At 48.0% G+C, this 26,205-nt stretch overlaps 1 protein-coding gene across 1 annotated transcript in view; it reads right to left on the bottom strand.

Annotated features, from left to right (window-relative positions):
- Nucleotides 1–26,205, bottom strand: part of MNAT1 (MNAT1 component of CDK activating kinase) — a 141,706-nt gene that overhangs the window by 88,637 nt on the left and 26,864 nt on the right. Inside the window, exons 2-5 of the mRNA XM_081194089.1 lie at nucleotides 10,819–10,971; nucleotides 9,769–9,842; nucleotides 3,371–3,474; nucleotides 2,065–2,205 (exon numbers count right to left, since the gene is read on the bottom strand). Of these exons, the coding sequence (XP_081050215.1) occupies nucleotides 2,065–2,205; nucleotides 3,371–3,474; nucleotides 9,769–9,842; nucleotides 10,819–10,971 (472 nt within the window). The remainder of the gene's footprint in view (nucleotides 1–2,064; nucleotides 2,206–3,370; nucleotides 3,475–9,768; nucleotides 9,843–10,818; nucleotides 10,972–26,205) is intronic.

Below are 26,205 nucleotides of genomic sequence, written 5' to 3'. Positions count from 1 at the left end.
AGACTATAGACTTAAGAAAAGAAGAAGGGAAGGAGGGAAAGCTACCAGACTCTGAGCAGGTTGCAAGGTCTTTAAAACATTATACTGTTCTGCTGCCTGCAAGGTCAAAGGCCACACAGGATTTCCTTTTTCTGTCAACATCCAAGAAGGGGAGCATGCTGAAATATCTAGGCCCGTGGCCTAGGAATAATTAAAAAATACAATAACTCCCCTTTAAAAAAGGGGGGGAAATCCACATGCCCCCTTGCTCCCAAGCGAGGTTCTCCCTGGGTATAGCCGCCCGCTCAATAAAACCACCTCTTAAATCACCTGACACTAAATCTCCTTCTCGTTTCGGTGGCTATCCCTCAGGGTCAGATAAGAAGTTCAGGTGCTCAGCCTTCCCAAAGGAAGAACGGAAGCAGAACAGAAATAAAAACACATCAACAATTGGATAGGACTGTTAAAGCAAAACAATAAAAAGTGTTGTTGGGTTTTGGGGGGGAGGGGGTGCAAGACAGGAAGAAAGTGAAATCCAGCTGGTGGGCTCGTAACAAGAGACCCAGAGGAGAGGAGAAGGGGGAAGTGAACATTATGGGGTGCAATGGAGGAACCCATGTGACCAAAATGAAAATTCAGGTTGGGCCATGATGCCAATAGAGTAGCCAAGGTGTGTTTTTTAAGAGATCTGACACAGCCCGATGACCAGTCCTGTACACAACTGACAGACTGACGGAATATCTACTCTGATGGCAGGGGGCGAAAGACAGAAAAAGTGCCAGTCTCCAGAATAAATCAGTCATTCTCCTGCTCCAGCCCACAGAGCCAGTGTGGGATAATTGGTTACCGTATGGGACTTGGACCAGAAAGGCTGGGGTTTAAACCCCCATCGGTGGTGAGGCTTGCTGAGCAACCTCTGTACTCTGCCTAACCTACATTGCAGGATTGCTGCGAGGAATAAAACACAAGGAGACACACGTCACTCTGAATTCCTTGGGAGGAAGGGTGGGATACAAAGCGTACGCACCAAGACAAACTGTGTGTACAAACTGACAAAAAGAGCCACTGCCAGGTGGGTGGCTCCTAATGCAATCTAATTGCCGCTCTCCCATTGCAATCTGCAAAAGGAATTGCAATCAACTTCCCACAATATCTGGCGTGTTGCAGTTTTGTTGTGTGCACATCCTGCTATGGTCTGTGCAACCCATTCTTCTGGGGAAGAAGGAAAAAAATCAGAGTTGCTGCAGTCTGCGAAAAGGGAGATCCTCAGGGAAAATGCAGAATCATCATCATCGGAGTTTGGTTGTCATGTTTTAACCTTTAAACCCCTATACGGCCTAGGACCCTTGTACCTACGGAACCGCCTCTCCTGGTATGTCCCACGAAGGACCTTACGGTCTTCAAATAAAAACATCTGGGAGGTCCCGGGCCACAGGGAGGTTAGGCTGGCCTCAACCAGAGCCAGGGCCTTTTTGGTTGTGGCCCTGATCTGATGGAACGCTCTGTCACAAGAGACTAGGGCCCTGCGGGACTTGACATCTTTCCGCAGGGCCTGCAAGACAGAGCTGTTCCACCAGGCCTTTGGCCAAGGCACAGTCTGACCCCCTCCTTCGATAACCCTCATAGAACTCTAGCCCAATGGTTGCCATTAATTTGACTCTGAATTGATTTTAGAATGAACTGATTTTAGAATGTATTTCAATTAATTGATTGTAATTCTATGTAAACTGTGTTATTTTTACTGTTGTTAGCCACTCTGAGCCTGGCTTCGGCTGGGGAGGGCAGGATATAAATAAAATTTTTATTATTTATTATTATTTATGTGGATGTCCCATCAAAAAGTGACTGAACAAAGCATGGCAATAATAATAATAATGTACTTATTTATAGCCCACCCATCTAGCTGAGTTTCCCCAGCCACTCTAAGTGTGGGAACATCATCTTTCTGGGAGTGGAACCGAGGAGAAGGGCTATTTGTCTTTGGTGGCATGATATAGGAATAAGCCAGACAAACAGAGAGAGAGAGAATCTGCCCATTTCCGTATTAAGTAATTGAGATGCTCTTCTGGGTGCTGCATCACCTACCAGCTTATCGAGAAGGTCCTGCTTGTTCTTCCTCTTCATCATCTGTTGCATTTGCTCCTCCTTTTGTATAAGAAGCCGCCTGATCTCGCTTTCCTGCCGCTCAACCTCCAGAGCCTCTTCCAGCTCCTCTTGCTCTCGAGACTAAGAGAGAGAAAACAGGGAGCCCTTGGGAGGTGAAGCCAAAGAGAAGGGTGTCTCAGCAAGGACCATCGCAGCAGAAAAACCACGGGAAGAGAAAACCTTTGACTGAGCCGTGTTTTGGAACATCACAAAGGTTCGTTCCCCAGAGGTGGTGAACTTGCGCCTAGGCTGCACCACTTCAGACCAACCTTGCCGGGCGGGTAACATGACGGAATGCAACTCAACACGAACAAGCAAAAAGCTTTTCCTCCAGATAGAAAGCTAGGATATCCGGGGGGGGGGGGGGAGAATCCAGCCTGAGATGATAGTTTTCTATGTAAAGGGATTTTTAAAATTATTTTTTGAGTAGAATTCGCTGGGTCCCCTCTATCACCCACTTTCAAGCTGAAGTGACAGAGGTCATGTACACACACAAAATACACCAGAACTAAGCTGAGTCTCAAATACTCTAAAGCAGCCAGGGAATTGCTGTCTCCCCTTTCTCAGTATGTTTAGATTGATGTGTGTGGTGTAGTGGTTAAGAGCGGTGGACTCGTAATCTGGTGAACTGGGTTCGATTCCCCGCTCCTCCACATGCAGCTGCTGGGAGACCTTGGGCCAGTCACACTTCTCTGAAGTCTCTCAGCCCCACTCACCTCACAGAGTGTTTGTTGTGGGGGAGGAAGGGAAAGGAGATTGTTGGCCGCTTTGAGACTCCTTCGGGTAGTGATAAAGCGGGATATCAAATCCAAACTCTAAGCTTCAGACTTGCAAAACAGCAACAGGTACCGAAGCACAACTCCCTCGGATGTCTCCCTACTCGTTCTGAATACGGGTGTCAGCACAGCTTTCCTGTGTGTTTGCTCTAATTACGAGACAGACTCAGAATGCTGCATATAAAATTTTAAAAACCCACTGCATATAATTTTTGTTTTTGTTCTCCAGCCCAAAGAACATGCCTGAAATTTGTTCAAACTTAGCTTGCTTTATTTAAGCCACTACTTTACCCATTCAGAAAACTGTCTATAGCAGACCAAGACTTTTTTGCTCTAGCAAGCCTACTATTTTGTATACTGGACAGAACTAGGGGTTTTTTTTAATTTAAAAAATTGCCATTGTTTCTTTTGGCAAATAATCCAAAGAACTGTAAACAAAACAAAACAAAAACCAACTCTAGGCAACTTACCAGTTTGATCTTATTTTTCTGAATGACTTCCTTGTTTTCCTTCTGATACATCTCCATCTTCTTTCTTGTATTTTCTACATCAATGTTGTTGGTCAGGTTGAACACTAGATCAGCGTTTTATAAATTAGCAGTGGGGAAGAGAGGGGTGAAGAAAAGAAGCAAAGCTGCATATTAAACAGCAGTCATAGCAAAGCATTACTTTTACTCAAGGACAATGTTTTCTAAAAATATATTCCCACCTTAAAATTAAGACTCAGTTTCTATCATCAGAAATCTTAATTTCTGCTACTAATCTAAGTTTGGCCTCATTGAGGGGCAGTATTTCAATATGAGTAGGAAAATGAGAGTGCCCCTAAACATTTTTTTTAGAAAAAAAGCACTGATTATACATATAGATGTATTTAATTTTCTAGTTTATCCTGGTTGCGAGACAATTGTTCACAAAAAGGCAATCACAAAAGGATTTGAGCATGCGCGACACAAATTCAAATGCAACGTTTGATATCTGCATTAAGCAGAGCAGCAAACCTTTTGAACTGCACTTATTTTCTTTAGCAAATAGGAAGGCAACGACAAGCTTTCATCTTCAGTTCCTAACTGGCATATTCAGGTTTTTAACAAGCTTGTCCACAGACCATAAGCCAGGTCATCAAACCTCCCACATTGACCCTATGTGTCTCGTGACCTGTGTATTCTTCGCTGCCCTGGCACCCTTGACCTCACTGGCTTAGCTTCTCTGATGTCAAGGAAGGGCTGGGCAGCCAACAGCTCAGCAGCTTACTACTAATGGAGGGGCGAGGGAGAGGGTGCTTGGGATTTTCCTGTTTCATTGTTCACGGGATACCACTGGCTAGCATTCAGAGCCATTGGCTGGAAACGGACAGACAACACTTGCGGTTATGTATGAAATGGGATATAAGACTGCCAGCATTTGTGTATGATTGGTACTTTAAAAAAATTGGGTTCTTCCTATTTCAAATGGGGTTTATGTTTTCTTTTCTAAGCTAGGCGTATCCGTTGTCAGCCTCCATTTCTACACAGGTTTTTTTGAGGGGGACATAAATCAGGTCTGGGGAACCTCAAGCTCAGAGGCTGAATTCCTCTGGAATGTAGCCTAGTATACAACAGTTAAGTGTCACCCTAACCCTAACCCACTGTTAGCATGACACCGCCCACCAGACAGCTGCTCAAGAGGGAATGTGGCATTAAAGGTAAAGGTAAAGGGACCCCTGACCATCAGGCCTAGTCGTGGCCGACTCTGGGGTTGCGGCGCTCATCTTGCTTTATTGGCCGAGGGAGCTGACATTTGTCCGCAGACAGCTTCCGGGTCATGTGGCCAGCATTACTAAGCCACTTCTGGTGAACCAGAGCAGCGCACGTAAACGCCGTTTACCTTCCCGCCGGAGTGGTACCTATTTATCTACTTGCACTTTGACATGATTTCAAACTGCTAGGTTGGCAGGAGCAGGGACCGAGCAACGGGAGCTCACCCCATTGCGGGGATTCAAACCGCCAACCTTCTGATCGGCAAGTCCTAGGCTCTGTGGTTTAACCCATCAGCACCACCTGCGTCCCCCAATGTGGCATTTGGGGCCCCAAAAAGCATTTTTAAAGAAATAAATACTAAGCCAAGCCTTGTTATATTGCAGAAAAACTTTGGATACCTGTCGCTGAGGTTCACAAGTGAGATGGGACTGTTGCACCCATGTGCAATAAGTGAGATTGGACTATTGTACCCACACGCAATATGTAAGTGGGCTTCCCAGAAGAGGCACCCTGTTAGCCATTGTGAGAGAAGGAACCTGGGCTGAATGAGCCTCTCTGGCCTGATCCAACTACAGGGTTGCTCCACTTACGTTCTTATGAGCAGGTGGCTGTTTTGCAGGGATTTTAAAGAAGCCTCTCTTTTGCGTTCAGACAGAAGCATACTGTACGTTTCCAAACAAGAACCTGCCCACAGGGGCTGGGAGAGCAAGAAGGAAAATAGACTAGTGTGCAGCCGCTCTTTATCTCCTGGCCCATCTCTTATTGGCTGGGCTTACACACTGGCCTGCCTTTAGACATCTGTCAAAATATAATACAAAAAGCCCATTGTTACTGAAGCCCAAAAGGTTTACTGCTCTTTGAATAGCAATCCCACTTCTGAAAAGCCAGACTTTCTTCTGCGGAGAAAGAAAAATGCTCTGAATTGAAAGGAAGAAGCATTTTCCAAGCCCCTATCCAAAAAGGAGGGGAGCGGCGTGATGCTAGAACTGCAGGTGAACTACTATGGCGTAGCTCAGGGCCACAAGCTCAGTGGTGGAACATCCGGCTAAAGCCCTGCATCTCCAGGCAGGACTAGGAGAGAACCTCGCCTGAAACTCTAGAGAGTGGCTGCCAGTCAGTGTGGACAATACTAAGCTAGATTGTCATGGTTATGATTGGATGGATAGAAGATAGGGCGAAGCAGAAGGGGAGAAGCCAGTGGTCTGATTCAGTATAAGGCAACTTCCTACATTACTATATTTCTGAGCTGCACTGTTTTTCCACCTGCTACTGCAGCCCAGGCCTCAAATTTAAGACTTGGGCACCCAGTTCCAGGCAACCTCACTGTCTGTGTCACCTCGCCAGAAGAAGGAGCCACTGGGTTTCTATCCAAGGCACCTACAGCTTACAGACTCACAAGTTGTCAGGTGACACAAGGGACCAACAGGACTCCATGTGGCCCTAAAAACAGGGTCTGGGAACCTGTGGCCCTCTAGACGTTGCTGGACTCCAGCGTTGCTGACCACTGCCCATGCTGGCTGGGGCTGGCAAAAATTGGGAGCCCATCAATTGGCAGTGAGTCCTACAAAACCTGCCCCCTGTTTTGTCTGGGCCGGGAGGGTAGGATTTGGACTGACTCCAGCTGCAAAGGCGGCTTCTGTTGTCCAAGAACTGGACACCACAGTTCAAGAAGGACACTGACAAACTGGAACGTGTCCAGAGGAGGGCAACCAAAATGGTCAAAGGCCTGGAAACGATGCCTTATGAGGAACGGCTAAGGGAGCTGGGCATGTTTAGCCTGGAGAAGAGGAGGTTAAGGGGTGATATGATAGCCATGTTCAAATATATAAAAGGATGTCACATAGAGGAGGGAGAAAGGTTGTTTTCTGCTGCTCCAGAGAAGCGGACACGGAGCAATGGATCCAAACTACAAGAAAGAAGATTCCACCTAAACATTAGGAAGAACTTCCTGACAGTAAGAGCTGTTCGACAGTGGAATTTGCTGCCAAGGAGTGTGGTGGAGTCTCCTTCTTTGGAGGTCTTTAAGCAGAGGCTTGACATCCATATGTCAGGAGTGCTCTGATGGTGTTTCCTGCTTGGCAGGGGGTTGGACTCGATGGCCCTTGTGGTCTCTTCCAACTCTAGGATTCTATGATTCTATTCTATTCTATGAAGATACTTACAGGCCACCGGGGTGAGGCTGTTGCTGGGGTCAAGGTAGTTTTGAAGATGCATTGGCTTTTTGCTATCAACTGGATTGTATTCCTGTAAATTTTGTTGTTAGACCTTATCACGAGCTCCTACTCCTCCTCCCTAGACAGAGAGAGGGAAAAGGAAGGAGCTACCCAGCCACGATTCCTGCCTCGAGTAGAGACTCCGCGGTTACAGGGAGGCACTGAGGCTAGGAGTGGGACTGTTCCGCCATCAGAGGGGAAAGGTAGCCAAAAGGGAAGGCAGGCATCCAGCCGCCAGAGGACTCGCAGCTCTATCGCCTCCTGGAGTTTTGATGGCTGTGCTTCACAATACATTGCCAGCTCCATCATTTTGAAATGGTTGAAATGGTGTTGGACGAGGTGTCACGAGCCCTACTTCCAATAATGGGCAATAACTACTCTGGCAGCACTAGTATCACTGGAAGGACAGATCCTGAAGCTGAGGCTCCAATACTTTGGTCACCTTATGAGAAGAGAAGACTCCCTGGAAAAGACCCTGATGCTGGGAAAGATGGAGGGCACAAGTAGAAGGGGACGACAGAGGACAAGATGGCTGGACAGTGTTCTCGAAGCTACGAGCATGAGTTTGACCAAACTGCGGGAGGCAGTGGAAGACAGGAGTGCCTGGCGTGCTCTGGTCCAGGGGGTCACGAAGAGTCGGACACGACTTAACAACAACAACAACAACAACAATGCCCACAGTCACTTGCCCAAGACACCCTGGCCAGTTTAATGATATAGTTTCCTACCACTATTAAGGCTGGCACGATTGTACAATATTCTCAGCCACTAGGGAAATTTCCACTAAATGAAAAGCTGGCTACATCTTCTCCAGGCATATTTTTTATTTTAGAACATTTTTATTCTGAATCTTTCCATTAAAAGCAGAGGAAAACAGCAAAAAAAGTACAATGAACCAATAAATAATAATAAAAAGCGGGGGGGGGGGGGACACAACCCAGGGTAAGCCAATGAAGCAAACACACAGTTTAATAAAGCTAATCCTTTAATGCTCCTTGGAACAAAAAGGTTTTAACACTCGGTAGAGATGTGGGACAGAAAACTTTCCACCGCTTTATTTTTCCATAGAAAATTTTCCATTTCGTAAGTTCATTAGTAGCAATGAACAGGTGCCAATTATAAATACAGCAAGGGACAAGTTTGGCAGTCCACAAAATACAAGTAGAATCATATAATTGTACAGCTGGAAGGGACCCAAGGGTCATCTAGTCTAACCCCCTTGCAATGGAGGAATCACGCTAAAGAATTCCCAACAGATGGCCCTCCACCTGCTGTTTAGAAACCTCCAGTGAAGGAGTCCAGCACTTTCTCTCTGTTCCACCATTGAATAGCTCTTAACATTAGAATAAACAAACTAAATAAATTCATTCCCTGGGACATCAGGAAAAAAATTCCAGTGCAATCTGACAATTTTCTGTTGCAAATTACCCTATGCAAATTAGTCTAATCTGTATGGTGGGGAATCGATTCAACATTTAAAAAAACAACAACAACGCACCCAAATCACTGACCTAGGGACAGAAAGCAAAAGTAACACACCAGACACATGGATGGTTCTATATAAATAAATAAATGCATTATAACGAACACTCCTGTCTGTTCTCATTTTCTGCGCAATGGAAATTTCATTTCAAACCCTGGGTGTTTTTGAGTTTGTTTGTTTGTTGGCTTGTTTGTTTGTTTTAAACCCCACATTTCCCCAATGCAGGACACATGTAGGCTCACAACATAAATTAAAAACAGATACATCAAATAAATAAAAAAACCCAATTACAAAAAAATAAAAAAGTTACCATACTAAATGTAGCACTGAATTAAAAAAAAACCTTTAAAGGCACAGCAAAAGGGGAATAAAATATATAACACCCACTATTAAAATACCCTTCCGCAACAGCCAATTAGTGGCCAAAGGCCTGTCGAAACAAAAAAAGTATTTGCCTGCTGATGAAAGGAAAGCAGAGGGGACATCAGTCAAGCCTCCTTCAGAAGGGAGCTCCACCACCTGGAAGCAGGCACTATTGCCCACTCCTGCATTATGCAACTATATCCTTGGATAGCTCAGCTGGTAGAGCATGAGACTCTTAATCTCAGGGTTGTTGGTTCAAGTTGGGCAAAAGGTTCCTGCAATGCAGGGGGTTGGAGTATTTGATCCTTGGGGTCCCTTCCAACTCTACCATTCTGATAACCCAACTCTTTCACCTCACTTGCCCACCACCTCCCCAAATAATCTGCCCGGCAACCCTCTGGGGTGGCTGATTTCTCTTCTCTTGCCAACATATTCAACTCATCTGCCACTCTCTTGCCCTACCCAAAAAAAAGTAAGAGCTCCCCACCAAAGCTAGAGAGCCCTCGGGCAATGGCATCTGTAGACCTGAAATCCAAGCAGAGAGAGAGAGAGAGAGAGAGAGAGAGAGAGAGAGAGAGAGAGATCCGGCCCTGCTCTTAAGCCTCCCTCGCTTTACATTAGCACCATAAAATACCCGTTCCCAAAGTGGTATGCAAGGTCAAACGCTTCAAAGTGCTCCAAGCTACTGTACTTGAAGAAGTGAGAGGATGAAAAAGGGGCCATATGGCTTGTGTCACAGTAAACAAAGCCAATGGAAGCACAATCCCCCTTTCTTTTTTATTTGATCTCCCCTCTCTGTTTCTTCAGCATCCCTAGCGCCTTGACAAAGCGCTTTCTTTGGGTGAATTTGCTCCCTGCATCTCGCACTCACTCCCTGCAACCCTGACAGCTTGAGACAAGACACGGCGCTCCAGTTGAAGAGTTCCCGATTAAAAACGTAAGGAGATAGTAATTAGATAACTATTGGGTACCAAGATAGAGACCCGACAGAAGAGATTCCGCTTTAATATTCTGCAGGGCCTGCGAGAGACGAAAGCACACCATGCATCAAATATGCAAGCATTAGGACTTACCAATTTCTTCAACTTCTTCTAGGAAATCATTATACTCCGTTAGACTGCGGAAGTCATCCTCTCTTTTGTTGTATCTGTGAGAGAAGATGAAATGAAATCAGCATTATGCTTGCATGCAATCGTGCCAAGATGACGACGCCTGATGCTTCACCGTTCTTCCTGAGGGTCCAAGCGCCCTGGGCACATTTGAACTGAGCTCTTGAGCAACTTCAGGATCAGGATCAGGCCAAAGGCCCAGTCGGTCCAGCATCCTGTTCTCGCAGTGGCCAGTCACATGCGAGACACATGGGAAGCCTGCAAGCAGGACCCAAGTGCGAGAGAACTCTCCCTACCTGTGATTCCCAGTAGCTGGAATTCAGAAATAAAGTGCCACTGACTGTAGAGACAGAACACAGCCGGTTTAGAAGCTAGGGAAAATATTTTTCCTGAAAGACCACAAAGCACAGCAAGGATCGAGATCCGAAGGGCAGTATGGCACCACTAAGACAACTGTGACTTTGAGTGTAAGATAAGCTTAGGGAAGCCTTTGCCAGATGTTCTGGACTGCTGCCAGCTGGTGGGAATTGTAACCTCAAACATCTGGAGGACCAACCATGCAGTTAGAACTGATGTCTATTATATTTTTAAAAAGCTGTTTCATAAGCACTTGTTAAAACACAAATATCTGTAAATTAATTATTGACATTAGGGGTTCCTCTAAGTTTGAATGTTAACAATCCAGCTTTTAAATCTTCCAACCTATGGGGTAAAAGTTCTCAGCCCCGTTTAAAGAACTGAGAGGGTCATTGTATGCAGTCATCAACCATAAGTGCAATTTAACTATGTTCTCTAAAACAAGCAGGTGATGAGATCACTGGCAACCATCAAAATCTCCATTTGGTCTGTCTCCACCGAAAGATGCCTTTCTTATATTCGGTTTGTATCTCTGGAGATCAACTCGGCAAACAGTTTAAACAGAGACCCTTCCACAACCACAACCAAAGGGAATCTGGCCTTGACCGGCGGGGCAATGGAGACGGCCTCCCTTATTTGGGGCTTTGTGACACTAACATTTTCAACACCTTCTTCCGGATTTCCACCTCCTTGTCAACAGCTGGGTCCTCAAACAGCTGCACTCTGAAGTTGCTCTTCCGCAAAGGGGTGTTGCACTCCTGGCAGTTCCCAGCCCCTCGGACAAACAGCAGCTCCACGCAGCTTTCACAGCTGAAAGAGAGAAAACAGCTGAATGCAGAAACTGGTGCTCTATTTATTTTTTAAAAAGAAAGAAAGAAAGGGGGGGTGGGGAAATGCCACTTCAGCCTCACATAGTTGCTGCTGAGGGTTCTTGCATTTGTTGCCTGCTCTTTAGGGCCCTTCGAAATGGGAGCTTTTTCGTGGGTGCATTCTGAAGATGGCTTGAAAACTTCAGCTAGTGCAGAATTCAGCGGCCAGGTTGCTCACGGGGACAAGATGGTTTGAGCACATTACACTGATCCTAGTCCGACTGCACTGGCTACCAATTCGTTTCCGGGCCCAATTCAAAGTGCTTGTTTTGTCCTATAAAGCTTTAAATGGCTTAGGACCATAACACCTCCATATGAACCCATTTGGACCCTGAGGTCATCTTCTGCGGCTCTCCTGCAACACGAGAACAAGTCTTTTCTGCAATGAGTCCCCAGGGAAGTTAGACTGGTGCCTTCGTTAGGCACCAGGCAAAAATGTTCCTCTTTAACCTAGCCTTTGGCTGATGGACATCCAATGCCCTTTTAAAATACAGTGGTGCCTCGCAAGACGAAAAGAATCCGTTCTGTGATTCTCTTCGTCTAGCGGTTTTTTCGTCTTGCGAAGCAAGCCCATTGAAGGATTAGCGGATTCTATTAGCGCTATTAGCGGCTTTTAGCGGCTCATCTGCTGATCGGATCAGCTGATAAGCAGCTTAGCGGCTTAGAAAAAGGGGGGGGGAACCCAGCAGGAACTCGCAAGACATTGTCGTCTTGCGAAGCAAGCCCATAGGAAATTTGTTTTGCGAAGCACCTCCAAAACGGAAAACTCTTTCGTCTAGCGAGTTTTCCATCTTGCAAGGCATTTGTCTTGCGGGGCACCACTGTATTTCATGGAAGGGGGGGATTATTGGGTTGTTTTTGTTTTTATTATGCATTTTCTGGGTTTTTTAATATTGCAATTTTATGTTCTGAACCACCCTGAGAGCTACAGGTATAGGGCAGAATACTAATTTAATAAAATAAAACAAATTCTGCAACATGTCATTGGTGATTTAGTATTGTCATGGTGGTAGATTTATACTGGGCTGTCCACACACCATTAAGAACATAAGAGCCTGGTGGATCCAGCCTAGTGGTCCATCTAGTTAGTCCAGCATCCTGTTCTCACAGTGGTCAACCAGAAGCTCCATTGGGAAACCCAGAGCAACTCTCCCCTCCTGCAATTTCCAGCAACTGGTGTTCAGAATCATTACTTCCTCCGAACCCTTACCCTTGCCAGCCACCCTGAATGCAACGTGGAGAAAAGTGGGAATTAAATGGAGTTTATATAAATGAATTACCGTATTTTTCGCTCTATAAGACGCACCAGACCACAAGACGCACCTAGTTTTTGGAGGAGGAAAACAAGAAAAAAAAAATATTCTGAATCTCAGAAGGCAGAACAGCAAGAGGGATCGCTGCGCAGTGAAAGCAGCAATCCCTCTTGCTGTTCCGGCTTCTGTGATAGCTGCACAGCCTGCATTCGCTCCATAAGACGCACACACATTTCCCCTTACTTTTTAGGAGGGAAAAAGTGAGTCTTATAGAGCAAAAAATACGGTAATAAATGAAGAGGGAGCATCCCAGGATGTGCAGTCTAAAGAAACAATCACAGACCACATTGTGATTGACTGTGAGGCTGTGCTGGAGTGATAGCAAGCTCCTCTTCCACAAGAGGCTGTCATGCGCAATAGATAAGCAGGCAAAGCGGCTGATTTCGCAAAGGCTGACCCAACCATATAACAAAACGCTCCTCACCCCTGATCTACAAGGTTAGGAAACGAACGACAACGACTAGTTTTAAATGAAGGTCAGAACAAGCGAGTTGGACTGGATTTTCAGAAGGAAGCAAAACTTCTAGAAATACGTGAATACGTGTTCTCAGGCTATTACAAACGAAGGAAGCAGCAACAACAACAACAGCCGCTTTGGCCTGGGGGTTGAGGGGTGCGATGAGATAACCAACGCTGGGCAGGTCAGAAATCCCTGTTTTACAAAGGAAATCTCCACACAGAGCTTAGGACGAGTGTATGGAAACCAAGTGGTTTTGCACAGTTTGCAAATCATTGCTAAACTTCAGATTTATTTATTTTTTTAAGGAAAGGGAAAAAAAGGTTGGTGGAGGAATGGCATTTAGGTCTGGGAAAGGCCTACAGTCAGTGTAGGCAATACTGGCTTGGTTCACACATCATGGTAAGCCAGAATGGAGTTTACCCACCGGCGGAGAAAGAGGAGTGCAGGGGGAGCGCACCACCCCCGGCAGCGCGATCCCAGTGGGGTGCCATCGCAGCTGCCCCCCTGCCCGCTCTAGGTGCCACGCCCCCACAGGTGTCATGCCACGCCCCCAGGGCGCACACCACACCCCCAGGACGCACACCAGCTCCGCCCCTGCCTGCTCTCCACCACTGAGTTTGCCATGACCATGCAAGCAGGTTGGCACCCAAGGAGGGAATAGCTTGTACCAACTAGGCTTTTCTCCAGGCTTAATAGGTCAGAGCGGGAGGAGAGCTAAGCCAACACCTAACACAGCGGATCATCTGAACTTAGGATCACAGTTAAGGTGTCTGCTCCTTGACCACACCTTCTAAAAATTATTTTTATATTGGACGTTAGCATCCAAAGACGCGCTCTATGGGAAGTTGGCTTCTGGTACCAGGCACGTTGGCAGACCGACTCTGCTTTACAAAGATGTCTGCGAACGTGATGTATGAAGGCTGGCAACATCAACCCCACCCTGTGGGAATCCCTTACAGACGACCACAGCACCTGGAGACAGACAGACAGGTTCTGCATCCACAGGAGTGACCAGAGGAGGAATTACCGCTGGGAGGAGCACAGAGAGAAGAAACACTATGGTGCATCTGCAGCAGCAGCACCGGACGCCCTCAGCTGCAACAGAACATGTCTCTCCCATATCGGACTCTACAGCCGCAGCAGGTGCTGCGACCTTCTAACAGTTTTACGTCACCTCCAAAGGCGCAATCCTCCATTGTTTCCAGAGACAGACAGATGCCAACACAGAATTTTTTTTATATATTAAATGCTGTGATATTTTTTTCATTGCTGATGCTTTTATTGTGAAATTGCTTTGAGATATTTTATGGGTGGTGAGCCATAAATGGAATGAATGAATGAATCAGGGGTAGGCAATCTAAGGCTTCTCAATCTGCCTTCTCAATCCGGCCCACGGACAGTTTGTTTTTACATGAGTAGAATGTGTCCTTTTATTTAAAATGCATCTCTGGGTTATTTGTGGGGCCTGCCTGGTGTTTTTACATGAGTAGAATGTGTGCTTTGATTTAAAATGCATCTCTGGGTTATTTGTGGGCACAGGAATTCGTTAATTTTTTTTTCTTCCAAAATCTAGTCCAGCCCCCCACATGGTCTGAGGGACGGTGGACCGGCCCACGGCTGAAAAAAGGTTTCCGACCCCTGGAATGAACAAACAACCATTCCAAGCTACTGCGTTGACCTAAAAATCCTGGGGCAAGGCAATTGCTGTGGGTTAAACCACAGAGCCTAGGACTTGCGATCAGAAGGTCGGCAGTTCGAATCCCCGCAACGGGGTGAGCTCCCGTTGCTCGGTCACTGCTCCTGCCCACCTAGCAGTTCGAAAGCACGTCAAAGTGCAAGTAGATAAATAGGTACCGCTCCGGCGGGAAGGTAAACGGCATTTCTGTGCGCTGCTCTGGTTCGCCAGAAGCAGATTAGTCATGCTGGCCACATGACCCGGAAGCTGTACGCCAGCTCCCTCGGCCAATAAAGCGAGATGAGCGCCGCAACCCCAGAGTCTGCCACGACTGGACCTAATGGTCAGGGGTCCCTTTACCTTTACCTCGGTAAATGCCAAGACACGGTCTGGCTTCACGTGTGCTCCAAACACAACTGCACAGCTAAATGGCCCAATGGCCTCACTCTGCATAAGGAGGCTTCTTCCTAAGCTCCCGTAGAAAGCTGAGGAGGAAAAGGTCATGGAAGAAAAGTGCTGGGAAACAAGGAACGAGAGATCGTGCGGAGAAAGTCCGAGGGAAATACTTGCACCCGACCACCACCTGCCACACTGCAGATACGTGGCTGAAATGTCGTGTCTGTAGGTGTGGGATCCAAGAGAAAGAGAATGAAAGGTTACAGATCCCCCCCCCCCCCCGGTTGTCTAGCAGCAGCAAAGCCCTGTTTGAGCAACACTGCGGTACATTTCGCTTAGGCTGCATGCCAGCGCTAAAGACCAGGACAAATAACTACAAAGACATTGTTGGCTAAACTGTCCCAGCCTGAAAAGGGGAACCGGAGTGTGTTGGGGGGCGAGAGAGAGGGAAATGGTTGGCCACAGCCTGTTCAACCCCAATAACCAAAGCCGGTCTCATCTAGAAGAGGTCTTGGAGGCAGCGAGTTTGTTCCAACATCAATGCACACTTCTCTGCCAGAAATCTTGTTGCAGGAATCATTTTGCAAGCCTGAAATTGAGAGAGGGACAGAGGGAGAGGCAGGCATGCTACAACTGGGTCTTTCTGTGCGTCCCCCCCACACCCTTTCCCCTCTCCAGCACACCAAGGATATAAATAGGCCCTCTTTGGACAATAGGAAGTGACCGCAACAGGTGTAGCCTTGCTTCCTTTGGCAGAGTGACATTTTTCCATAAAGGGCAGAGTTGCTTATGCCTGCAGAGCTCTGAAGTAGGATAACATCTAACAGGTGTGCTTTGCCCCACAGCCAAGTAAGTGGACAGTGATTGGGAATGCTGGGAGGAATGCTTGACAAAACCTCCTTTAATTTTTTTTATTCTTATGCCAGCTTTCAGGGGATAAGGATACTAACCCGCCCAAGGCAGCTCGCAACTAAAATACAATACACCCCAGCAATAAATTCATTAAAAGCCTATAGAAAAAGGCCAATGAACAGCCCACACACCCCAAAAACGCAAAACACAACAAAAATCTGCAGAATACAGCTTTAATAAAAAGTAGTCAGGGGGGAAAGAACAGAGTCTCTGGGGCTTTCCAAACCCTTAGCAGCGATGGGGCTGCCAGAGTGCAGCTGGCAAAAGGTTCCAGAGACCGCTTTTTAAACAGACAGCGGCTCTGCCTTTCTGGGAAGAAGAGAAGGCCAACATTTACACATGCATACAGGATTGCAAGCTTACACAGGCATTACTAGCCGACAAAAATGTTTACTGCCCATTCATTAGTCATTTGTGGCACAGGAAATAATAATAATAATAAAATAATAATAATAATAATAATAATAATAATGATGATGATGATGATGATGATGATGATACAGTGGTACCTCGGGTTAAGAACTTAATTTGTTCTGGAGGTCTGTTCTTAACCTGAAACTGTTCTTAACCTGAAGCACCACTTTAGCCAATGGGGCCTTCCGTTGCCGCTGCGCCGCTGCTGCCCAATTTCTGTTCTCATCCTGAAGCAAAGTTCTTAACCCGAGGTAATATTTCTGGGTTAGCGGAGTCTGTAACCTGAAGCGTCTGTAACCTGAAGCGTATTGTCAGGGAACTGCCATCAGAGCATCAGGTGGTGGAGGGACTCAGGCAGGATGAAAGAGACTCAACTGCTGAAGCAGGGACCAGCAGGGGGAGGAGTGGGTCTCTGAGGGAATGCGAGCAGGAGGGAGGGCTCAGGGAGGCTTCCAGCGAGAACAGTGGGGAGGTATCGGAGTCTCCCATAGGGAGACCCATACCTCGCAGGAAACTGTCACGCCGTGAGTCCAGGAGACGCGTTTCCGTTAAGGAACTTCTTTGCTGGAAACGCTTCCGCAGACAGCCACTGTCGGACTCTACTAGTGACTAGAGCAGACATGTCTGAGGAGCTCCGTCACACACGGAGGTTTGTGGGGGCGCACAAACTCTGAGGGAGCACGTTTTCACGCACAAGCAGCTAATCAAACCCTCACAGCAGTCCGACAGTCTTTGTACGCTGCCTGTGCAAGAGAAGGCATCATGAGCGAACCAACCGGAACCGGAGGAGCAGGGGCTGGAGCTGGTCCAAGCTTGGAAGATAGATACCGAGCGTTGGAGGTTCAACTGGCCCTGCAGACGGCGAGGCTGGAGGAGAGAAGGGCTCAGGATGCAGACAAGAAGGGGAGAGCCACTCAATTCCCCAGAAAGGTACCAGGATTGGTGCAGAAATTTGGGGGGGACCCCAAGGACTACCATGCTTTTAGGACAGAGATGCAATATGCCCTTAATGTGCAGTTCGATGAGTTCCCTGATGAGGAATCGCGAGTTGCTTTTGTAATTGGGCATCTTGAGAAAGGGGCTAGAGACTGGGTTCGACCCCTAATGGCAACGCACAATGACATACTAAAGGACACAATGAAGTTCTTTCGTGCAATGGATATCATGTTTTCCAGCGATATTGAGGAAGGGGTGGTGCGCAGACAGCTAATGGCTTGTAAGCAGGGGAGTCGATCTGTCCGTGAATATTGGACTGAGTTTACCATGCTGATTCACAGACTGAGTTGGGATTTATCGGCGGCACCCGTTCAAATGCTATTTGAAGAAGGTCTTTCTTCGGGGGTGAAAGACGAGCTGGCACGGAGCCCCAGGGCGGAGTCTATGGATCAGCTGACCAAATCTGCGCTGACCATAGGAGCGCGGCAGGAGGCAAGAGCCTTGGAGAGGCGGGAAGGGAGAGGGGAACGTTGGAAGGAGTTCCGCATTCCAGACATTCCTGAGCCAGCTTTCCCGCCGGCAGAGCCGATGGAAATCGGAACAGCGCGCGCGCGCGCATTTTCAAAAACCAGCGAGGGAGCTAAGAAGGAGGGAAAGGGCCCCCGGAAATGCTATCTCTGCCAACAGCCAGGCCACTTTGCCAGAGTCTGCCCCCAGAGGAAGGAATGGCAAGGGATGGTGGGAGCTGTTGAGGAGGGAGAAGAAGGGGGAGCGGAGCAGGTAAAAGCCAACGCCTGGTTGCCACAATTGGGGCACTGCAGCCAGGCCAAAGAGCAGTGAAAGTGCCCGTGCCAGAAGCTCCTCGACCTGCTCTAGTGATTGAAGTGTCGCTAGAGCTGCAGAATGGGCACCCCCTAAAAATAAAGGCGCTATTGGACTCAGGCAGCTCCTGCAATTTTATGAGCAAGGAGTTTGCTGCTGAACACCAGATACAGACCATCCCTTTAAGCAACCCCCTGCAGGTGACCACGATTGATGGCAGGGAGTTGTTGGGAGGAGGAGTCCGCTTGCAGACTGTCCCAATGATAATGAGGGTGGCAAGGCACACAGAACTGATAGCGTTTAATGTGGCCACCCTGGGAGGCGCTCCCATTATTTTGGGAATGAGCTGGCTAGCTCTACATGATCCGCTGGTTGGCTGGCATCAAAGAGTGGTGTCCTTTGGTTCAGCACATTGCCTAGAACACTGCAAAGGGGAGGAGGGTTCAGTAGGGGCCCAAGCCACCCTAGCAGGGACTGAAGTAATGGGGAAGGTGAAGGTACCACCACAGTATGCAGATCTCAGCGACGTGTTCAGCGAGAAGGAAGCTGACCAACTACCACCTCATAGACCCTTTGATTGTCAGATCAATTTACTCCCTGGAGCACAGCTTCCCGTGGGCAAGTTGTATGCCATGTCAGACAGGGAAATGCAGGAGTTGCGAGGGTTCATTGACAAGAACCTGAAGAGAGGCTTCATCAGAGAGTCCAAAGCAGCAGGGGGGAGCCCAGTGTTCTTTGTGGACAAAAAAAATGCGGACAAGCCGAGACTTGTATGTGATTTTAGGCGGCTGAATGCAGTGACTGAACCGGTGGCGTTCCCTATGCCCAGAATTGATGATATTTTGACCATGGTGAGGAAGGGAAAGATTTTCACAAAGCTGGATCTAAGGGGGGCGTACAACCTGATACGCATAAGGAAAGGGGATGAATGGAAAACCACCATGTTTACCCCTTTGGGGGCGTTTGAATACCTCGTTATGCCATTTGGATTACAAGCAGGCTCCGCGTGTTTTCAATCTTTTATGAACCACGTGCTGGGCCCTTTGCTCTACAAGAATTGCGTTGCCTTTCTAGATGATGTGTTGGTGTATTCTGAGAATGAGGAGCAACATGTGAGAGACGTCAGAGAAGTGTTGAGCAGACTGCAAGCCAACAGGCTGTGGGTCAAACTGGAGAAGTGTCGGTTCCATACCAAGGAGGTGGAATTCCTGGGGTACCGCCTGTCAGACAAGGGATTGGCCATGGATCCCGGCAAGGTACAGGCAGTGCTGGAATGGAAAACACCCAAAACCAAGAAGGATGTGCAGAGGTTCCTAGGGTTTGGAAACTTTTATCGTAAGTTCATCCGCAACTTCGCCCATCTGACGGCGCCCATCACTGACTGTCTCAGCAGTAAGAAGAAGTTTGTATGGACGGCGGAGGCGGAGCGAGCGTTTGAGGAACTGAAAAGGGCCTTCGCCTCTGAAGAACAACTTCTGCATGTGGATTTACGAAAGAAGCTAAGGGTTGAAACAGACGCATCTGACAGAGCCTTAGGGGCGGTGCTTCTTCTGCAGCCGGGGAAGGAGGAGTCGGAGTGGCGTCCGTGTGCCTTCTTCTCGCGGAAGCTGAACAAATCCGAGAGGAACTACACGGTGTACGACCGAGAACTGCTTGCTATTCATGAGGCGTTCCGGAGATGGAGGCATCTGCTAGTTGGTGCACAACATAAAGTGCAAGTGTGCACGGACCATAAAAATCTAGAGTACTGGAGAACGGCGCGAGTGCTCAACCAAAGGCAGTTGAGATGGGCCCAAGAGTTCTCCAAATTTAACTTTGAGATTTGTTATGTGCCAGGCCCAGAGAATGTTAGGGCGGACGCTCTCTCACGCAAACCTGAATATTTGGAGGGGGAGGGAGCACCCGAAGAAACCCATATCATTCCAGAGGACCGCTGGGTGTGTGGGGCGACTTTGGTGGGGCAAAGGGAATTGGTAGAGGGTACGGTGCAGGATGCATACGCCCAGGGGAAACTCAGGGATCTCAGAGGGGAGGAAGACAAACCCGGTGGTTTTGAGGAGAGAAATGGGGCATTGTATTATAAGGGAGCGTTATATATACCTGAAGGGGAATTGAGGGAGAAAGTACTCAAGCAGCTGCACGATAGCCCCACAGCAGGGCACTTTGGGCAACACAAAACCATGTGGCTGGTTACCAGGGAATTTTGGTGGCCCAAGGTCAGGGAAGATGTGCGGGAGTATGTGAGAGGGTGTGAACAATGCCAAAGAGCCAAGGGGGAGAGGCAGGCGCCGGCTGGTTTATTAGAACCACTGCCCACACCTGAGAGACCGTGGGAAGCAGTGGCAATAGATTTCATGACTGATCTGCCAAGGTCTAGAGGGAAAACAGCCATCATGGTTGTAGTAGACCTGTTAACTAAAATGGCCCACTTCATAGCCTGCTCACATGCGGTTACAGCAGAAGAAACCGCCAAATTGTTTGTAGAGAATGTGTTTAGGTTGCATGGCGCCCCCTTGAGGGTGGTTTCAGACCGAGGGAAACAATTTACTTCCAGGTTCTGGAGGAAGCTCATGAGCTTACTGCATGTAGAGGTTAATTTCTCGACGGCCCGTCATCCTGAAACCAACGGGCAGGCGGAAAGAGCAAATGGGGTTCTCCAACAATATTTGAGGTGTTATGTTAATGACAGAGAGAATGATTGGGTGGAGAAGCTGGCGTTGGCAGAATTTGCCTACAACAATGCAGAGAACGTGTCCACGGGGATGAGCCCCTTTTTGGCTAATCACGGGTGCCATCCCAGAGCCTTCCCAGGGGGGGAGGGGGAGAACTGGAGCGTTCCAGCTGCAGAACAGTTCGTGGAAGAAATGGAAGCGATCCATCGCCAGCTCCAACTCAACTTAAACAGGGCTAAGGAGGAATATAAGAGGCAAGCAGACAAAAACAGAAGGGAAGGTGAAAGCATCAGGGTGGGGGACCAGGTGTGGCTGTCAACCCAAGGGTTGCCATTCAAAGGAGGTTGTAAGAAATTAAGACCCAAAAGGCTGGGTCCGTTTGAAGTCATACAGCAGGTCAATCCAGTGGCTTTCAGGCTCCGGTTACCGAACCACATGAAGCTGCACCCAGTTTTTCACAGGTCGTTGCTGTCACCGTATAGAGGAGACAGTGAGGGGAGGGTCACTAGGGGACCAGCAATGGAGGAGAAGGAACACAGCTACCATGTAGTGGAGATCCTCGATTCCAGGTGGAAGGGAGATCAAGTAGAGTATTTGGTAATGTGGGAAGGGGAACCGGAGTCGGAAAACACCTGGGTTAGGGCAGAGGATGTCAATGACGAGGTTTTAATAGAGACTTTTCATCAGAGGTTCCCACGTAAACCTCAGCCTGTAGCGAGGTTCCGAAGGGAATACTTTGCCACCACCGACGAGGAAGAGGAGTTGGAGGGGTTCCCAGATTCTGAAGAGGAGGAGGATTCAGCTGGCCAGGACGACGATCGATGGAGAGAATTGTTCGAGACGTCAGAAGATGAGGAAGATTCGTTTCGGGGTTTTAGCCCTTCACCTCCCAGGGGGGAGGAATTGGGAGGGGGTGAGGGGGGCCCTGGAGGGGAGGTGGATGTCAGGGAACTGCCATCAGAGCATCAGGTGGTGGAGGGACTCAGGCAGGATGAAAGAGACTCAACTGCTGAAGCAGGGACCAGCAGGGGGAGGAGTGGGTCTCTGAGGGAATGCGAGCAGGAGGGAGGGCTCAGGGAGGCTTCCAGCGAGAACAGTGGGGAGGTATCGGAGTCTCCCATAGGGAGACCCATACCTCGCAGGAAACTGTCACGCCGTGAGTCCAGGAGACGCGTTTCCGTTAAGGAACTTCTTTGCTGGAAACGCTTCCGCAGACAGCCACTGTCGGACTCTACTAGTGACTAGAGCAGACATGTCTGAGGAGCTCCGTCACACACGGAGGTTTGTGGGGGCGCACAAACTCTGAGGGAGCACGTTTTCACGCACAAGCAGCTAATCAAACCCTCACACGTATGTAACCCGAGGTACCACTGTATACCATGATCAATGGTAGTGAAAGCTGCTGAAAGGTAGGGCTAGGGAAGATTTCCACGCCTGAAGCCCTGGAGAGCTGCTGCCAGTCAGAGCAGACAACAGTGAACTAGGTCAGGGATCAGCAAGCTTTTTCAGCCGTGGGCCGGTCCACCGTCCCTCAGACCATGTGGTAGGCTGGACTATATTTTGAAGAAGAAAAAATGAATTCCTATGCCCCACAAATAACCCAGAGATGCATTTTAAATAAAAGCACACATTCTACTCGTTGAAAAATACCAGGCAGGCCCCACAAATATCCCAGAGATGCACTTTAAATAAAAGGACACATTCTACTCATGTAAAAACACACTGATTCCCGGACCGTCCACGGGCCAGATTGAGAAGGCAATTGGGCCACATTCGGCCCCCAGGCCTTAGGTTGCCAACCCCTGAACTAGGTGAACCAATGGTCTGACTCAGAATAAGGGGGTTTCCTGTGTCCCTATGTCCCCTTCTTAACTGAAAAATGGAGCGACCACTCACACTGAGGTGGGGGGAGCCTCTTCTACTCCTCCACTCCCAGCCCAGAAGTGGCAAGAGCTGGTGATTCAGCAAGGAATGTGAATTAAAGGTATGGCTAATGTCTCCTGCACTGGGGCTGCAATGACTTTCTCTGCTCAACCTAAATATTTGGATGGCAACTTAACTGTGTTCGAGACATCGCAAATAGGCTTCGGGAAGATTATTTCAAATGTTTGTTCTACCCTCTTGGATAACATTAGAGTGCATGTTAAAGCAATACGGCTTGCTTGAAACTCAGCAGTTGTTCTGGGTCAGCTGCCTATAAAAACAAAAATGATGGTACAGCATCGATAGGACAGGGCCTATTTCTACCAAAAATCAGTATTGGCAAGCTCCTGGGCAAATGAATTAGCCTCTGCACAGCCAGACACCTCCATCTGCCCCAACTGCAACAAAACATGTCTCTCCTGCATCCTTCTCTATACCCACAGTGGCCGCTGCGACCTTCCAACACTATGAGTTTGACTCCATCCCCAAAGGCACACTACTCCATTGTCTCCTGAGATGGACGGGTGCCAACAACTCATCACAACATGCCTTTCAAGGACAGCTTATAGTTCAGTGTAGAGCACGTGCTTTCTGAGTTCAATCCCTGGCATATCATGGTAAAATTGACAGTAAAGCCCTCTGCCTAAAACCCTGGAGAGATGATGGCAGTCAGGGCAGACCAGCCGTTGCCAATGTGGTACTTTCAAGACGTTCTGAACTACAACTCCCATCATCCCTGACCACTGACCATACTGGCAGGGGCAGATGGGAGTTGTAGTCCAACCATCTTGACGGTCCCAGGCTGAGGTAGACAATACTGGTCTATATGGAGAAATGGCCTGACCCACTTTACGGAAGCTTACAATGTTCCCTACAGGCCTGCCATCATCACACCTCAGGCCAGAATTGTTCCTATCCAAACAATTTTTATATTCCTGAGCCAGCGAGGCCCAAATACACGCCATTTGTTTTAAAAAGAGCTAATGCTCTATGAGAAAAGCAAGCACTTGCACAATATGTACGCACTGCCAGATTAAACACAAAATTTACCCAAGGTGCAAGAAGGACTTCAAAATCCATTAGCATGTTGGGCAAACAGATGTACTTAATGCACCCAAGTGGGGTGGGGGGGGGAATGTCCACAATCTTCCAGTATGTCCTCCTGGCATGGGAGTGTTGGCAGCGGAAGGAAGCTTTTAAAAATGAGTAAGGATCGTTGCAAACGTCTTTACCTTGGTCTCCTCCCCCCCCCCCGATGCATCACCTCCAATTCATCCGAGACACAGTTCCTAATACCAGTTGCCTCTGGGCTGTCACAAGCCAAGACAAACAGCTTTGACAAAAGGCAAGTTGGGGGGGGGGGAATAAAGAACGCTGGTTCAAGGAACAGGCCAGTTCATTGCTCAACTTCCTGCACAGTGAGGAACTCACAGCCTACCCTTCAATCTGAGTGTTTTGCTAAGACTCTCAAGGGCCGTACAGCTACCTACTTATTTCACCCACGCTGTATGAGAAAGACACCCCACCCCTGAGCCCAAGGCACTGGTTTTTCTAAAGGAAAGGAAATCCATGCAACTCATGATGATTTTTGAGATCCCGTCATTCAGGGCTTGTCTACAACTAAACACAATGCCAAGGCGTGTCCATATTTACCTTTCTCATTCTCCCAAACAATTGCATTGGGATCTGCTTCCACACTTCCTTTCTACTCTGCATCAATCTGGGAAAGAGCTACGGCTTAGCGGGGGAAAGGTTGCAGTTTAATGGCGGAGCATCTCTTAGCATGCAAAAGGTCCCGGGTTCAATCCTGAACATCTCTTGAGTAGGAATGGGACTACCTGCTGCCTGAACCCCCAGAGAGCTGCTGCGAGTCAGAGTAGATAATAATGAACTAGATGGACCAATGGTCTGTCTCAATATAAGGCTGTTTCCCCTGATTCTAACTTCTCAAGTGCATCACTCTCCAATGATACCATTTGTCTTGTGTTGTCTTTTCCTTACGCACTCAACAAAGAAGAACGATGAAGGCTGGTGCTCAGAAGAAGAATATACTGTACTAGAAAAGGAGTTGTAAAAGGGGGTCCAGTCTTTCATGTTGGGATTTGGTGGTCTAGTGAGATCTGAAAAGACTCAATGCTACAACTGCCCGTCAACTTGAAAGCGCTTCTCCAAGGTCAGAGCTGCCCGTCAACATTATATTTCAAAGTTCCCCTAACTTCCCAAGATTTCACAAAAGGCTTTGTTTTCTCTCCAAGCGCAAAAAGGTCAGGAGTCAGGGCTCTAGATCAGACCGTATGGAAAATTTTTACATCCCCGTAATGCTTTGTGTTCAAGTTCTTATCTAAAAATCTCGCTCAGAGTCACTTTTGCAAAGTGAGGGCTATTCAGCTTCAACTTCAAGATATACAAGAATGGGGGGGGGGGGGACGACGACACACACACGCTTGCTTTCCTTTGATATTGCACAAAGCACTAAGCCAAGAGGAGCTGTATACCCTACCTGAGTGATGAGGGCTCTCCTTCCTTGGAGGTTTCTAAGCAGAGCTTGGATGGCTACCTGTCATGTTTGATGTGGTTGAGATTCCTGCATTGCAGGGGATTGGAAAAGAGTGGCTGGGGGAACGCAGCCAGATAGGTGGGGTGTAAATAAAATTACTACTACTACTGCTACTACTACTACTATTATTAACTCCCAAAAAGGAAAGGGAGAGAACATCTCCAGCAGGGGCTTAACAGAAGACTTATTAATAATTGGTTAACTGGAAAGTTTTGAAAAACCCACCCACCTTACTTGTACAACAGGCTGCACAACGTGTGACCTCTCAAGCCACAGATCTTTCCTTCCCCCTCCCCTGCCACATCCTGGTTTCTGCGGTCCCACACAGGGACCAAACACAAAGAGTGAACTGAACCCATAGAAAGCTGTCAGTGGGCCTTGTTCCACTTCGCAAACCACCAGGGCTGGGTGATATATCAATATATACAGACATACCTTGGTTTTCTAACAGCTTAGTTCTTGAACGTTTTGGCTCCTGAACACCGCAAACTTGGATGTGGCTATTCCGGTTTGCAAACTATTTTTGGAAGGAGGACATCCGACAGGGCTTCCACAGCTTCCGATTGGCTGCAGGAGGTTTCTGCAGTGAATCAGAAGCCGCACTTTGCTTTCCGAATGTTTTGGACGTCAAAAGGACTTCCGGAACGGATTCCGTTCGACTTCCAAGGTACGACTGTACTACAAAGGTGAAAACCAGCTCAGACATTGTGATATATCAGCATATCGCGGTGTTTAGCTGGTGATGCATCACGAAGTTGAACACCAGATATCGCCCAGCCCAACAAGCCACCAGCTGGCTTAGGCCTGCTCTGTAGGAAAGGAAGGTTGGGTACTTCAACCCAGCAGGCCAGACGAGGCTCTCCTCTTTATCTGGCCCTCAGAACTCTCTCTTGGAGACACTCGCAGCCACACTTGCCCGCTGGGGTTTCCTCACACCTTCCTGGAGTGCCTTTTTGCCCACAATGAACTCTGGCAATGCCTCTGGAAGGTGCCTGAATGTGTGTAGAAATTAGCCTATCATGCAAAAGTAATATCTGCTTAATTGCCCAACCCATCTTTGCCTGCCCAGCTCAGACATGTGGCTCTCAGACGATC

The sequence above is a fragment of the Podarcis bocagei genome (genome assembly GCF_964188305.1).
Source record: "Podarcis bocagei genome assembly, chromosome: 1".
Taxonomy (NCBI): Eukaryota; Metazoa; Chordata; class Lepidosauria; order Squamata; family Lacertidae; genus Podarcis; species Podarcis bocagei.
This window is presented reverse-complemented; position numbering and strand designations above follow the sequence as displayed.